The sequence below is a fragment of the Chanodichthys erythropterus genome, chromosome 16, assembly GCF_024489055.1.
Source record: "Chanodichthys erythropterus isolate Z2021 chromosome 16, ASM2448905v1, whole genome shotgun sequence".
In the NCBI taxonomy this organism is placed as follows: domain Eukaryota; kingdom Metazoa; phylum Chordata; class Actinopteri; order Cypriniformes; family Xenocyprididae; genus Chanodichthys; species Chanodichthys erythropterus.
Window position 1 is genome coordinate 25,639,685 of NC_090236.1, and position 17,153 is coordinate 25,656,837.

At 37.0% G+C, this 17,153-nt stretch overlaps 1 protein-coding gene across 1 annotated transcript in view; it reads left to right on the top strand.

Moving 5' to 3' along the window:
• myo7bb (myosin VIIBb) overlaps nt 1-14,360 on the top strand; it is a 33,155-nt gene extending 18,795 nt beyond the window's left edge. The window contains exons 31-48 of the mRNA XM_067364193.1: nt 23-190; nt 3,021-3,138; nt 6,987-7,113; nt 7,290-7,453; nt 7,918-8,099; nt 8,565-8,689; nt 8,824-8,966; nt 9,133-9,286; nt 9,367-9,522; nt 9,611-9,716; nt 9,794-9,907; nt 9,994-10,084; nt 10,195-10,301; nt 11,169-11,354; nt 13,005-13,121; nt 13,204-13,287; nt 13,393-13,512; nt 13,602-14,360. Coding sequence (XP_067220294.1) covers nt 23-190; nt 3,021-3,138; nt 6,987-7,113; nt 7,290-7,453; nt 7,918-8,099; nt 8,565-8,689; nt 8,824-8,966; nt 9,133-9,286; nt 9,367-9,522; nt 9,611-9,716; nt 9,794-9,907; nt 9,994-10,084; nt 10,195-10,301; nt 11,169-11,354; nt 13,005-13,121; nt 13,204-13,287; nt 13,393-13,512; nt 13,602-13,694 — 2,355 coding nt within the window. The 3' untranslated portion in view covers nt 13,695-14,360. The remainder of the gene's footprint in view (nt 1-22; nt 191-3,020; nt 3,139-6,986; nt 7,114-7,289; nt 7,454-7,917; nt 8,100-8,564; nt 8,690-8,823; nt 8,967-9,132; nt 9,287-9,366; nt 9,523-9,610; nt 9,717-9,793; nt 9,908-9,993; nt 10,085-10,194; nt 10,302-11,168; nt 11,355-13,004; nt 13,122-13,203; nt 13,288-13,392; nt 13,513-13,601) is intronic.
• The last annotated feature ends 2,793 nt before the right edge of the window (nt 14,361-17,153 follow it).

The window sequence follows — 17,153 nt, forward strand, 5'->3', positions numbered from 1 at the left end:
TTGAACTATAATCTTGATCTAGGAGGATGATTATGTGCAGCTCGCAGCCAAACATTACTATATAAAGCATGGCTCTGAAAGCAGTATGGAAACTTCACAGAAGATTGTTCGTGAGTGCATGAACATGACTATAATTGAGAACAAGTCTTTGGTCAAACTAGTGCAGTTGGTCCATTCTGCACACACAGAGGTATATTCATTATGTTATTATATATATATTATTATATTATGTTTTGTTATTTATATATATATATAATATATATATATACAGGGCTTGACATTAACACCCGCCAACCCGCCAAATGCGGGTAGATTTCAGCTGTGGCGGGTAAGACAGCCACTCCCACTAGCCACTTTGAATATAATTTCAGCCCAGTGCCGTTTCTAGGCATAGGCAAGCAAGGCGGTCGCCTAGGGCGCAAACAGCTGGGGGGCGCCAGTGAGAGCCCCCGCCCCTCCAAGATTTTTTATTTATTTATTGTATTATTATTATTATTATTATTACTAATATTATTATTTCGTACTTTTGCTATTTTGAGGCATTATGATTAGGCTAACGTTAATTGCGATTATCTGAGTGACAAGTCTCCTGGTGATAGGCTAGTGGATCGCATCGGGATGTTAAGTGAGCTCTCAGATTCAACCACTGCTGTTAATAAGAGAATAGAGAAATGAGACGTAGAAGGCGGCAGGGAACGTCGTTATCCATGCTTACTGGATTAAGTGTTTTAGTTTCAGAAAGAGGATGAGAAAAAGAAAGCGAAATATGCAGGTATGTTACTAATTGATTAATTGTTCTGTTCTATACAAGTTGCTCCATCATCACGAGCAAAACATGACACTGCATATTAACACAGGACAGGTTTACCACGTCATGCTCATTTCAGCAACGGAATATTAATTTATAGCATAATAAAGTTGAATAAAAAAATCATTATCAGAGATGGCTGTTTAGTGTAAATTGACCAAGTGATAGTACCATAACTATGACAAGTTTGACAACCAGCGTGGACCTGCCAAACGAACATAGCTTCAACAGAAAAACAAACAAAAAATAAATAAATAAAAATTAGTTTACATGAATTCAGTGCATATCAAGAAATAACTTAAAAACATCAAATATATACATTTCTTCATGCTGTAATAGTGCAGTTGAAGTCACAGACAGACAGGCATTGTGATTTGGGTGTGTAGATCACGAGAATCTGTTTCTGCTGGAGAGTTTTATATTAATTCTACAAACAATCATAAGGTGCACTCAACACATTTTTGGAGAAACACAAGGCAGATGCTACTGTAGAAAGAGAAGCTAAAACAATTATAGAACATAAATGAGTGGTGTATTGTTATTCAACACATTTTTTAACTTTGGAGAAAAAAAAACATTCTTAAAAATATTTTATTTCTGTAGGCTACATGAACACCAAAATACCATCTTCATTAGATTGTATTTAGAGTTAAACTAATAACAGTTTCATGTAGTTTATTTTATTAACTATCATTTTTGTGAGTAGAATACAATTTTAACTAGCTTAAGAGTTTCAGTTTGCTCTGAAATATATGTTTAAAATTTTTTTTTCATCATCTTTTTTTCATGCATGGGTTCTTATAAATAAGGGGGGGGGGAATCTTAATAGGAATCTTGCCTAGGGTGCCAAAAAGTCTAGAAACGGCCCTGTTTCAGCCTACAGCCAAATGAAAAATAGCCAAGCTCATCGTATCACAAAATTACAATTCAGTCACAATTCTTTATCGATTAACTTGCAGTTAGTGAAGGCGGGATAGGCGGAATCGCGCTGAATGACACAACAGAAGCGCTCGCGTGCGCTCTCTCTCTGTCGCGCGCCATCAGTTCTCCTCGCGCCTGAATACACGCACACACAGATGTCAAAATGCATCTTGTGGAGTATCATGCGTGAATACAGTCGGCTATGGCTTACAGCTAAGTGGGTAAAAAATGGATGTGTCAGTATATGACGTCCATGCATTCAGCAGCCACCAAATAAATACCTGTCTGTCATTAATGTTAATCAAACATCAAAAAATGTTAAATAAATGTATACATGTATGCTAAATAAACATATGTACCTGAAATATATATATAAATATTAATATTTATATATATATATATATATATTTTTTTTTTTTTTTTTTTTTTTTTTAAATTACTATTTGAAAATTCTTTGTTCTTTTTATATAGCCTAACAAAAATAACTATACATACCTGATATATGCAATGTATAGTCTTGATTTGGGTGGTCAATCTGCATTTGTAAGTTTGAAAGGGTTTTAAATCTTGTAAATCAAGTAAAATGACTCAAAATCAAGTAATTTAAGCATGCCAGAGTCAACTTTAATCATATAAAATGTTATTTCCCCACAGCAAAATTGTGGCCAGTGAAAATGCTGAGTGGCTAGTAACTTTGGAAAACCACTAGCCACATTGGCTGGTGAGCAAAAAAGTTAATGTCAAGCCCTGTATATATATATATATATATATATATATATACTGCTCAAAAAAATTAAAGGAACACTTTTTAATCAGAGAATAGCATCAAAGGACACCATCCGTCGTCTCATTAGGAGCATACCCTGACGTTGTCAGGCATGCATATAAACACATGGGGGCCATACAAACCACTGAGACAAGTTTCTGCAATGAAATTTAAGCCAAATGGAACAGACTGCAGCATAATTTTTTCACTTTGATTTTCGGGGGGGCCTTGGTATTCAGCCCTCTGTAGGTTGATAATTTTCATTTCCATCAAGTGATGTGGCATCCTTTCATTCCTAACACTTTACCCAGTCCATATCAGTATATAAATCCAGCATGATATTTTTCCCCTTTGAGATCTGATGTGTTTTCAAAGTGTTCCTTTACTTTTTTTGAGCATTGTATATATATCATTGTTCACAATAGTTTGATTTGGCTGCAGCAGAATTTGATTTGGCAGCAGGGCTGATTTGGAGAATAATACGCAGTAGAGAATAATAAACAGTAATCTTGTGTAATTTCTCAGGGTCCTTACATAAACTCTACTACACCTGTCCATGAAGTGAAAGGAGAGATTGTCCAATATGCACGGCAGAAGTGGCCAGTCTATTTCTCCAAGTTATTTGAGGCTAACATGATTTCAGGTAAAAAAGTTCTTATGTTTTTAGTTCTTATAGGAGTACTTAATCCAAAAATTAATATTTTGTTGTTATTATCTTCATGTCGTTCCAAACCTGTATGATTTTATTTCTACTAGAGTTCTCAAGAGTACCAACTTCAGTACCACGTCGGCTGGGCCGCATTAATGCACGGGCTTACCTGGGCTTAAGCCCAGGGCCCCGGGTGAGGGAGGGCCCCGGTGATGCCGGAAAAAATATAACCGCATTTTCTAATGTGATGACTGTCGCTTTAACATCGCTTTGATATGAATACATGTGCTGTTCTGCGCGTGAAGTTCATACGACGCGCTGCGTCAGCAAGCAACTAAGTAGGCTATCAGTATCTGGACAACGCGGACAGACCCAGTGGCGCTGCCTGTGTGCGTACACAACGCGTTTTTGCTTTGAAAAACGCGAGACGCGGGCAGTGGAATGGGGGAAACCGCAAGGTCTCGAGACGCTTTTTAAAACTTTTTTTAAGCTGAACTGATTCATGGCTTTAGATCGCCATGTCATGCATCAAGACGCGAGCGCAGCGGTTCTGCACGTCCTTCTAGCGCATGTTTACATAGAAAAACAAAGAAAAAGTAACGCAGAAAAGCGCGTTCTGTGTGAACAGCCCCAAAGAAAACAATGTGTTCGAATTTTAAAGACGTGGTGCGTCGCTACGCTTCTCGACCGATGTGCGCCCCTTCACTCACTGAACCCTGCAGAGAACTGAAATCAAATGCATTTCTGATTTGTTTAGATATGTCTGCTGCATGACGATACAGTTTGCTTTCTCATGACACTAGTTTTAATTATGCAACTTTGCTGCATAACGAATCAATAAAAGCAACCAGCTGGATATAAACTAATGCAAATAGATGGTAACAATCATGACATTAAACATTTGGGTAGAACTTGCGTGTGTTTTTGTCACATTGTTTTAAAGATCAAAGTACAGGATAAAAAAGTAGCCTAATTTTTGCCTTAAAGAATTAATTGATTCTGAACTGCCGAAATGAGCAATTCCAGTCTCACTTCCTGTTACAAACCTACATAACAATGTAAAAATTTGTGTAATGGCAGCCGGTTGCTCGTGAACAACATCTATTTTGGCCCGCCTTCAAACACTGAGACTGGAAGACTGAGACTTCAAAAAGCTGAGACTGGAAGAGTTTGGTTTGTGTTGTTGACATGTTGACATGACATCTTTACGGTGCAAAAGCAAATCCACTTTGCATGCACTTCCAAAAGACAAGGACTCACACTGGAATTGAAATGGTAAAACTGGCGCCTTTGTTACTGTTCGAATCTGCATCTCGTTTCAGAGGCTGCGTCCTCCAGAGCTCGCATTTGAAGGGCTGCATACATCATTAAGGATGTCTTATTTAAGAAAAGTAACCATAATAAAATTGATGGTTATTCCTCATGAGGTGCAAAATGCTGTATTTTCTTTCTTACTTTGCAATCCAACGGTTGTTTTTCTTAAATGAGCCGGCCTCAATGACGTATACAGCCTTCAAATGCGACCTCTGGAGGATGCAGCCTTCGAAATGAGTAGCCTGTACAAATAGTTCAGACTATGTGCCAATATGTAGTTCATGCAGTGATATTTATATTTTATAACAGACCAATAGATTTGGATGTTTTGGTAATGGCATTTATTCATGCAAAATAAAAGGCTGATAACTTGCACTTTGTGATTAAGAAGATTGAGTGAATGTAGGCAGGGGTTAAATTGGGATTTGTTATGTGGGGGGCTCTGTGGTTTCAGGCTTTCGAGTGGTGCATGTGTATGCAAAGACTTCAAAATCGTATCATTTGACAAACTGTAAAATATAACAAGTTGAGAGAGCCCTCTGCTATGAACAATAAAATGCTGATCAAAATCATTCTATAGATGCTGGTAGTGTGAAAGCTACATCTGATGACAATAAAATATTTCTGTAGGCCTGTGCCTTCTCCTTTGTGTCAGTATTAAATATAAGTGATGCTACCATTAAAGAACAGAATATAAATACAAAATACAGTGCTCGACATTAAGCCTGGGTTCGTGCTTGTCCTTTGGACAACTAAATTGGTAATTTACTTGTCAGAGTAAAAAAGTAGCTTGTCTGGAAAAAAATAAAAAATTGTATTACTATGCAAATCTTTTATCTTTTATTTCATATTCTTACATTTGATAAATTAAAATAGTAAGACACTAGGGCTGTTACCAAATTAAATAATTTACACTGAAAAAGTACAACTGCGTTCAATAATGTTATGAGATTCTTTAAATATTTTTGAATAAACAAATAAGAAATGTTGGTGGGAAATTTATACTTTTAAACATGAAATTAAACCGCCAGTAGATGGCGACAAGTGACCGTCTTAATGAGTGAGCCACTGAGTCATTTATTCAAACGATTCACTCTGAATCAAGAATGAAGCAGTTGTTTATGAATGGGCGATTGAATCTTCACCCAACCGATTTGTTCAAAAGGCTGAATCATTCAAAACGGCTGAGCGCAGCTGCGAGATGCGCTGCTTCTGCTTTGTTTGGAACTATTTTCGCTGCTACAATAAAACAAAAAACAGGCATATTGCATCTAAAACGTAAGTGATTGATATTAACTACTTGTTTATTGAATTGTTGTATGAAATTAGTGTCAATTTCAATCGAGGTGATATTCAGGAATTCAGCACTTTCGGTCGTGTGATGCTTAACTTTATCATATGTCGTAAATAGCAAGCTAAACCCCATTGAATTTTTATTGCAACATGATAACTGAGTTTCTTTGTGTGAACAGAGCTCATTTGTTTTGAATTCTCCTCAAGAGGTTACATCCTCAACAGCGCAATATCACCGCCAGTACATCCACTAAGCTAGATTAATCATTCTCGCGTTTTGGTTGTTATTGACATTTTAATCAAGCTACTTATCTGGTCAGGCAAGTAAAATTCTCTTTCACTTCAAAAACTCCACTTGTCCCGCAGTCCCGGACAAGCGTATGCCGAGCCCTCGTAAGCCTATGTGCCAGGGCTCAGCCCCGGACGGCCCCGGCCCAATTTAACCCCTGAATGTAGGTAATAGTGCTGGTGGATGAAGGGCCCCCTCAAGAGGTAAAGCCCAGGGGCCCCTTGTAGTCTTAATGCGGCCCTGCACGTCGGTACCAGGGTTACCAGGTTTTCACAACAAAACCTGCCCATTTGCTATTCAAAACTAGCCCAATCACATTTCAGCGGGGGGGCCCCATAAAATTGCATTCTGGGGGGTAAAAAACTCATTTTTGGCAGGGTTCCCCTGCTAAAATTTGCTTTCCAAGGGCTAAATATGTTATTTGGGGTCGCTTCAACCTGCGGACATAAAAAATAACCCGTGCTAACAGTGTTAAAGTAGTCCAATTCCACAGCAAAACCACAGACTTGGCAACTCTGGTCGTTACTGAAATTTTAAAAATGTGATGTTTTGAGTGCTGCTGAGCAGATTTGTAAACACCTCTGATTGGCTATTGTGTTCATGGCCCATTGGATATGTCTGTGTTTGACTTCAATGATCAACACTTCAAAAACGTTGTAAATAGTCATCAATGATGCTCTTCACCAAGCGCTTACACAGATACACACGGGAGCGCATGAAAGCAGACATCTATCACCGGACTGGTCCTCAATAGACTGCTTTTAAATCGTGATTTCAAATGCTCCCATGTGTTGATCATTGTAGCCAATCACAGACATATCCGGTGAGCGCATCAACACAATGTTTCTAGAGATATGAGGGCGAGTAAAAGATGACAGAAATTTGATTGGGTGAACTATCCCTTTAATGCATTGGATTTGTGAATTCACTGTTGTATTTTGTTCAGGTCCATCAATGTTTGAAGAACAGTTTGTAGTTGTCGTGAACTGGAAGGGGGTCTTCTTTCAGGATGAGAGAGAAGCCGCATTTCTCCAGCTCTCTTATCCTGAGGTGTCAAAAATCGAAATGATGAGGTAAAAAAACTCTATGGAGAAGCACCTCAGTTACACCTGAGCATTAATGAGCTACTTCTACTTCAAATACTATTTCTGCAGAATCTCAGTCAAGTCTTTGAGATGAACCACTTTCACTTTTTTTTTTTTTTTTCCTGTTTCCTTCCTTTCTTCTCTACTTAACCTTTCTCCTACAGTGAGGAAAAGTCTAGTGGGATTGTGTGTTTGACAACTCCAAAGGGGATGTATGAGCTGAAGGTTGTAAAGGGAAAAGAATTTGTGCATCTGGTCAACAAGTTCATCTCCGGGCTTAAGAAGAGATCTGAGTACGCTGTGGCAAAACAGGACCTTAGCAGACAAGGTGATTCTTTTACATTGGTTACTACATTGTGACAAACAGCAATTTTCCTTGTACTATTCTCATCTGAGGGTGATTCTTCAATTGTAGGAGCGCTTTTGACTATTTAAAACCATTACAAATGATGTGTGATGGTAATAACATAATGCTAATAACATTTTTCACTTTTTGGAGAAAAATTTTAAGAAAAAAAACTTGGATTTAACTATTCAATCAGGAAGTAGTTACATTTATTACAGTGACACAGGGGAAGTTAAAAAAATCAGGATGGAGGGCCAGCCCACATTTAAAAATTCAGGTAACTGTTTTAGTTTTTAATTTTAAGTATTTTTTAAAACCATCTAATGAGACAGATATTCCGCTAATTGAAGCACTCTTATGTCAAGTTAGGGTGATGGGGTCTTCTAACCATTAAAATGGTCAATATACCTTGGATATTCATCTTTCTAATTTTTTCTTCCCTTCAGAGGATCCCACAATTCTGAGCTTCAGAAGGGGTGATGTGCTGTATCTCATAAAGGACGGAGAATATTCTCAGGAAGAAGGCTGGATCAAAGCGAGGAATGAGAGGACAAGTCAAACTGGAGCAGTTTCCTTAGATGCTATTGTGATTATACCGATGCTGACTAGGCCTACAGAAGAAACACTGGTAAACTTGATTTCTCTGGTTTCACATTGATTTGTTAAGGAGGTTACTCCTCAGCACCGGCTATAATTGTGTTCATTTTTTATCACCAGTGTTTTGAGGTTTTGTCTTGGAAATAAATACCAGAATAAAGCTAAATAAAAAAATGATGGAAAGGCCAGCAAACATTGTGCTATTCCTGCCTGTATTTGAAATGGGTTGTTTGTAAAGAAAGTTTAAATTCTTTAAAGAAATAATCTACCTTATCTATGTTTTTAAACTGCCTTTAAAGAATTAAAGAAACTGCCTTTAAAACAGTTTAATTCCAAGATAGAGTATAAACTGAACAAAAATAAAGCAGTTTTGGTCCTGCCTTCAACCATTAAAACTGTTTTCAAAACCATCAGTGAAGTTTTTTAAGTTTGTTTTGTAAGTCAATTTAAGTTTGACAAGAACAGAAATGTAAATAGAGTCATTTCTGTCCTCTAGAATTTGCTGAATTTGACCCCAGCACGGAGAAAGTCAGTGATGCCGGTGTTGCCGCAGAAGGAGGAGCTCAGCACAGAGAGAGTTGCCCACATGACTCTCAAGGAGTTCTCTTTCGATTATTTCAGGTGACAGTTGTACAGTTTGCAATCATCTCGACTGACATAAATGATAACTGCAGTTACAAGTTACAAGTTTTGATAACATCTCAGTGCTTCTTGAATGATAACATCATCACATACCTCTTTTCATTGTGTCACAGGGAGTCCGGTAAGGAAGGTGGTCGTAAGGGAGGAGCCAAAGAGAAACTTTGGGCCAACAGCAAAGAGCCTCTCAAACAACCGCTGCTCAGGAACCTGCAGGGCAACTCAGAGCTCTGCCACCTCGCTTGTGACTCCTTCACAGATATCCTTCCTGCTGACTGGTCGAAATATGAACCATTTGTTACATATCTAACATAGTTACAAATATGGTGTATTTTGTTAATTATTAGTGATAAAGACTTCAGTACATGAGACCTCAGGGAATTTTAAATAATGATGCTCACTGTTTTCTTTAACACGCTCTCTACCTATCCTTAAATATATGGGAGATTATCCAGTCAAGCATGTGCGGACACCCATAGATCTAACAAACCAGATCTTTGGGCCAGCAACAGCAAACGTGGAGCTAAGAGATGAGATCTACTGCCAAATAATGAGGCAGATGACTAATAACAAACATGGGTTTGTTGACTGCTTTTAAGTACATAGATATGATATAATGTTGCTTTCTTTTTTTAATTACTGTGTTGTTTTTCTCTCAGGTTGAGTATGGAGCGAGGTTGGCAGCTGTTGTGGTTGTGCTGTGGTCTGTTTCCTCCAAGTCAGTTGTTACTGAGGCATGCTCAACGTTTTCTGGAGTCCAGACCCAGAGAGCCACTGGCCTCCACCTGCCTGCAGAGGATGCAAGCCATGCTCAGGTAGAACTTTATTATTAAAATAATGTAAACATGAACAGAACATGAGGGCAAAGTTGAAATATAATGCGTTGTTTATTGCCCCATATAGTATCGAGGGAAGGAAGTTGCCTCCTCACCAGGTGGAAGTGGATGCCATTCAGAATAACAGCACTCAGATCTTCCACAAAGTTCATTTTCCCAACGATACATCTGAAGTAAGGAGTAACATTTTAGTTTTACCTGTTTTACTCCCTTTTTTCATCCATGTTAAAAACTCTCTTTTTTATTTCAGATATTTGAGGTGACCACCACCACAAGGATCAAAGACTTATGTCGCAACATTTCCAGAGATCTCCGACTCTCCTCATCAGATGGATACAGTCTGTTTGTGAAAACAGCCAATAAGGTTTCAAACATGATTCTTCTTTTTTTCCCTGAAGGTGATGTTTTAAGTCCATACTAATCTGTGTGTGGCGTATCTGATACTTTCAGGTAGTAAGTATGGATTCTGAAGAGTACTTTTTTGACAACCTCAGGCAACTCACAGATCAGGTCGTCAAAAAAGGAAAGAAAGTCAAGGATGGTGAGCTGTATATGCTAACATGCTAAATACTGTAATTAATCCAATATTTATTTAGGTGTGTGTTATAATCAGACTCTCACTATGAAAAACATCATTGATCCTGTATACAGCTCCTTCAACTATTGTTCCTTACCTGGTGCTCTTCATGAGGAAGCTCTGGTTTAATGTGATCCCAGGGAAAGATCTAACTGCTGACTTAATGTTCCACTTTCCTCAGGTATGTTGTCTATATGATCATTCCTTACCTGGTCAAAAACCTCTATAGTCCCATTTAGCACACATAAAGGCTTAACAATAATCATTAATGGGGTATTGCTGATGTATTTTATGTCGTATAAATAACCAAATAAAACAATATCTTGAGCTTGTGTTAACCACAGACATTATTTCAGACATTTAAAGGCGGGGTAAGCAATATTTGAAAAACACAGTTTGGAAGTTAGTCGGACCGAAACACCAGAAAACAAAAACAAACGTGTAGCCAATCAGAATTAGGGGGCGTATGATGGTCGAGGAGAGAGAACGAGCAAGATTTGAAGAAAGACTGCAGAAAGAGAGATGAGAGACACAGTACAAAATAACTCAGAAGAATATCAGTGGAATGAAGGGTTATGACTGAGATCTTTAGGACCCGCAGTAATATTAGAAAAGCGCTGGAGAGAGCTAAGCTAATTTTTCATAAAGCATTATGTTGTTGCACGTCAGCTGTAATACAGAGCCATCAAGTCTCGCATTGAGTGTGTAACAGAGGCCAGCTAGTAAGAGATGTGTAGTTAACCTATCTCAAGAGATGCACTGACAACCGCTAGAAAGTGAGGTGTTTAGCTTAGTGCACTTAGGTTGTTGGGCTCGGAGGGTGAGTTTTGAAGGCGGAGCAATGAAGAGAGGGGTGTGTTTGTTTTGGGTTTATTTCAAATATCAACAATGTCCAACAGCATTTTTGAAATATTGCTTACCCCACCTTTAACCAAAAACCCTTTTAAAAAATCCCATTAGGAATGATGGAAACAGAAGTGAGGAAATGTAGAAATTTTTAAAATGCTGTGCAACTTTGCCCAAAACTCTTTTCTCTTTATTTTCCTAGGAAGTGCCGAAGTACTTGCGGGGTTACCATAGTGTGTCTAAAGAGGACATGATCTTTCTGGGAGGACTGCTGCTCCGTACTCAAATTGATACGGATAAGTCACAGTTTGTCATGATCCCTCGAATGCTGAAAGATCTGGTGCCAGCTGATCAGCACAGGATCATGACTCCTGAGGACTGGAAAAAGGTGATCCTCAAGCCTCTTACTGATTGAATATATTTCACAGATTTGACTCTGTGTGTTTTGACTTTGTTTCAAACCTTAGTCAGGTGTCTGCATAAACATGTACACTACCGTTCAAAAGTTTGGGGTCAGTAAGTTGTTGGGGGTTTTTTTGAGAAAAAGGCAAATTTTTCAGCAAAGTCATATTAAAATGATCAAAAGTGTTACAAAAGATTTCTAATTCCAATGAATGCTGTTCCTTTGAACATTCTATTAATCAAAGAATAGTGAAAAAAAGTGTCATGTTTTCCCACAAAATATTAAGCAGCACAAGTATTTTAAACATTGATAATAATAAATGTTCCTTGAGCAGCAAATGAGCATTTTAAAATGATTTCAGAAAAATCATGTGACACTGATACGGAAGAGGATTAGGGCCAAGCAATAATAAAAAAATAAAACCATCTCGAGATTAAAGTTGTTAAATTTCGAGAAAAAAAGTCGAGATAAAATGTTGAGAATAAACTCGTTAAATTATGAGAAAAAAGTTGTTAAATTACGAGAACAAATTCATTAAATTATGAGAAAAACGTCGTTAAATTTCGAGAAAAAAGTCGAGATAAAATGTTGAGAATAAACTCATTAAATTACGAGAAAAAAACTCAGTAACTCATTAAATTACGAGAAAAAAGTTGTTAAATTACGAGAACAAATTCGTTAAATTATGAGAAAAATGTTGTTAAATTTCGAGAAAAAAGTCCAAATAAAATGTTGAGAATAAACTCGTTAAATTACGAGAAAAAAGTCGTTAAATTACGAGAACAAATTCGTTAAATTATGAGAAAAAAAGTAATTAAATTACGAGAAAAAAGTTCAAATAAAATGTTGAGAATAAACTCATTAAATTATGAGAATAAAGTCATTAAATTATGAGAATAAAGTCAATAAATTACGAGAAAAAAGTTGTTAAATTACGAGAACAAATTCGTTAAATTATGAAAAAAAAATTTTACATTTCGAGAAAAAAGTCGAGATAAAATGTTGAGAATAAACTCGTTAAATTATGAGAATAAAGTCAATACAAGAAAAATGCCATAATTTAACGAATTTGTTCTCTTAATTTAACGACTTTTTTCTCATAATTTAATGAGTTTATTAAATTACATTTTATCTCGACTTTTTTCTCGAAATGTAACGAGTTTTTTCTCGTAATTTAACAAGTTTATTCTCAACATTTTATTTTGACTTTTTTTCTCAAAATTTAACAAGTTTTTTCTCGTAATTTAACAACTTTAATCTCAAGATGGTTTTATTTTTTATTATTGCTTGGCCCTAATCCTCTTCCGTACACTAAAGACTGGAATAATGACGCTGAAAATTCAGTTTTGCCTTCACAGGAATAAATTACATTTTCAAATGTTAAAAAAAATATAAAAAAGTTATTTTTCACTAGTACTAGTGTTCACTAGTAGTTTTTACTGTATTTTTCAAATAAATGCATCTCTGGTGAGAATCTTAAAAATAAAATAAAAAAATCTTACTAACCCAAACTGAAACCTCATAATAAATGATGTTCCATCAAAATGTATAAAGCATTATTTAATAATATATTTTAGTACCCCTGAGCCTAACATCATGATAAATGACAGAATTGTTTTGGCCTTTGGTTTGCAGCACATCATCAACTCATACAACAAGCAGGCAGGCATAACTGTAGAAGAAGCCAAACTCCAGTTCCTGAAGATGATCTCACCTTGGCCCACCTTTGGATGTGCTTTCTTCGAAGTAAAGGTAACCAGTGCAACACTAAAAATAAGCCTAATTGATAAGAAGGAAGTTGTTTTCTTGATACTGACTGTGCTTTGACTCCCAGCAAACATCAGAGAAGAGTTACCCCAGTGTTATCATGATATCAATCAGCAAACTAGGAGTTAGCATCATCAACCCTAAGACAAAGGTACCGATCTGTCTGTATATACATAATACAACTATAATGTACAGCTCACCTTAGCATTGTGTGGCTTGTGAAGTAAAAAAGTGTTTTTGGATGGCTTGCCTGCAGGAGGTGCTTGTGATGCATCTATTCAGCAAGATCACTTCCTGGTCTAGCGGAAGCACCTATTTTCACATGACCATTGGCAATCTAGTGCAGGGCAACACTCTGCTCTGTGAGACCTCACTGGTAAATATAACACACACACACAACTACAGCAAGTGTCGTACCTGTGCATATATGTTAATATCCTCTGTGACTGTTTGGTTTTTTTGCAGGGTTATAAAATAAGTGATCTCCTGTCCTCTTACAAGAACATGTATATGAAGGAGATAACAGTGGTGCGGCCCAGAAATCAACTGTTCTCTTGAATCATCATGTAGTATGATCATTTTTGGTAGCATTTCTTTTTTTTTTTTTAATGTTTTACCATAATTTGTTTTGGTAATTTTGGTGTACACTGTATGTAAAATTAAAATGTATCATTACTGTTGAAAATCACTTTTTAATACGTATGTAACAGACACTATAGGTCTGTCAGTGAATCAGCTGTTTAAATCATAATGCTTTTGTTGTTGCTTCTTCTATGTGCACATATGTCTTAAATAATAATTTTATAGGCTTGAATATTTATTATTATTTCAATAGTCCACCTTTTCATTGACTTTGCATTGCAATGTTACACTAGGTGGCAGCATTTTTACAGTCTAATTCTAATCTAATACTGCTTTGAAGGAACAACTATTTAACAATAAAATGTGAAATTTAAAATGGTTTTGAATTTACTTGTCAGTGAATGATGACTTTGAACAATTTGTAATCAATAATAGTATTCCATAATTAGGGGCCAAGCACCGAAGGTGCTTAGGCACCTCTTGTTATTGTTGGCGTTCCGTACGCTTATTAGGGGCCAAGCACCGAAGGTGCTTAGGCACCTATTGTTATTGTTGGCGTTCCGTACGCTTATTATTATTCTTCTTCTTCTTCCGCTCTTGAAGTCTATGGCAGCCCATAGAACCGCTGGCGGGAAAGTTGTGAAATTTGGCACACAGTCAGAGGACAGTCTGACCTTTGTCCATAGCAAATTTGGAGTCTCTAACTCAATCCCTCTAGCGCCACCAGCTGTCCAAAGTTGCACTTATGTTTATGTTAATAACTTTTGAACCATAAGGGCTAGAAACACAATTCTTTTTTTCCTCTTATTCCTTGGCTCAAGACGAATCGAACGCACCATATGACGTCATTTTCCGTCATGAAAATTTTTCCCGCCATTTTGAATTTTCTGAAAAACTTACTTTTTCGAACTCCTCCTAGGCCGTTACTCCGATTTTCATGAAAATTGAATCAGATCATCTTCAGACCATGCTGACAAAAAGTTATGGAATTCAAGTTGATTCCTCAAACCGTTTTCGAAAAACTAACGAACGAATTGTACGTAGTGCTTGCGAAAACAGAAGTAAGGCTGTATCTCCGCAACGCTTTATCGTATTCAGACCAAACTTGGTACATGTCATCACAAGCATGACCTGAGGTACCATGCAGTGTTTCGGCGCAGCGCCACCTACTGGTGCGGAGATATGAAAAATGGGTATTTTTGCTTATAACTTCTGATGGGTTTGTCCAAAAATCATAAATTTGGTCTCGTTGGATTCGGGGAATCATGCCGAGTCGAATGATATCCAATTTTCCCAATTCGGCCATTTTGGCCGTCGGCCATTTTGAATTTTGTGCTAAAATGCTGTATTTTACGAACGCATTAACGTATCTTTACAAAACTTGGTATGGGTCATCAGCACAATGCCCTGAAGGAGACTGAGAAGTTTCGGCACAGCGCCATCTTGTGGTCAAAAGTTAAAACAAAATGTTACAAAAATGCTAATAACCTTTGACTGTATTCACCTATTGTAATGTCACTGGTCACAGTGGATTCCTTGGGTCATGCTGAGAACATAGATATCAAATTTTCCATAGTCAGCTGAACGTCCTGTCCGCCATATTGTTTTTCTTTAAAAACCTACTTTTTCGAACTCCTCCTAGACCGTTGCTCCGATTGTCACCAAAATTGAACCGTATCATCGTCAGACCATGCTGACAAAAAGTTATGGATTTCAAGTCGATACGTCAAATCGTTTTCATATACTGGAGCAACGAATTTGAGTCATGATGCAAAACCCACTCCTGAAGCTGTATCTCTGCACTGCTTTATCATATTTAGACCAAACTTGGTACATGTCATCACAAGCATGACCTGAGGCATCATGCAGTGTTTGAGGCGCAGTGCCACCTACTGGAGTGGAGATATGAAAAATGGCTATTTTTGCTTTTAACTTCTAATGGGTTTGACAAAAATTCATAAATTTGGTCTCTTTAGATTCGAGGCATCATGCCGAGTCGAATGATATCCAATTTTCTCATATGGGCCATTTTGTTCTTCGGCCATTTTGAAATTTGTGCTAAAATGCTGTATTTTGTGAATGCATTTGTGTATCGTTACGAAACTCGGTATGGGTCATCAGGACAATGCCCTGAAAGTGCTTGAGAAGTTTCAGACCAGCACCACCTTGTGGCCAAAAGTTATAACAAAATGTACAAAAATGTTAATAACTTTTGACTGCATTCACCAATTGAAATGAAACTGGTCTCAGTAGATTCTTTGGGTCATGCTGAGAACATAGATATCAAATTTGCCATAGTCAGCTAAACTTCCTTTCCCCCATATTGTTTTTCTTTAAAAACCTACTTTTTCAAACTCCTCCTAGACCTTTGCTCCGATTTTCACCAAAATTGAACCGTATCATCTTCAGACCATGCCGACAAAAAGTTATGGATTTCAAGTTGATAAGTCAAACCGTTTTCGTATACCGGAGCAAAGAATTTGAGAGATGATGCAAAAATTACTCTTGAAGCTGTATCTCTACAATTCTTTGACATATTCAGTGTCATCACAAGCATGACCTGAGGCATCATACAGTGTTTCGGCGCAGCGCCACCTACTGGAGTGGAGATATGAAAAATGGCTATTTTTGCTTATAACTTCTGATGGGTTTGACCAAAATTCATTAATTTGGTATGGGTCATCAGGACAATGCCCTGAAGCAGCCTGAGAAGTTTCGGACCAGCGCCACCTCGTGCTCAAAAGTTATAACAAACTTGACAAAAATGCTAATAACTTTTTTTTCTAATTGCTCACTGCTGCTGTTGGTCTGATGCTCACGGCCATGTTGGCTGGCTTCTTGTGCCGTTTTTGTGCTTGGCCCCGTAATTGCTGCTTGCAGCTATATTTTAAATTATTACATATGTCCTCCATGTAATGAGGGATTTCTTAGTATTTGTTTTTTTAGTAGTATTTGCAGTTTGGTAAAGCTTATAATTTACATTACAGTAACTAAAAATGGGGAAGATCACATGACTGACTTTCTTTACACACCAGATCTGATTATATCTGATCAAACACCAGGTCATGTTTGATCAGATATGAAGTATTTGACTCTTGATAGTTTAAAACATGATATATAGGGCATTTTACACTACTGTTCAAAAGTTTGTGGTTGGCAAGATTTTTTTGAAAAGTTTCTTAACAGCATAATATTGTGAAATATTGTTCAAATTTAAATGAAATGTTTTGTATTTAAATGTATTTTAATATGTAATATATGTGATGGAAAAGTTGAATTTTCAGTTCTTCAGTGTCACATGATTCAGACGTCATTATAATATGCTGATTTGCTGCTCAAGAAACATTTCTTATTATTATCAATGTCTTTTATAATGTTACAAATGTCTTTACTGTCACTTTTGATCATTTTAATGCATCCTTGTTGAATAAAAGC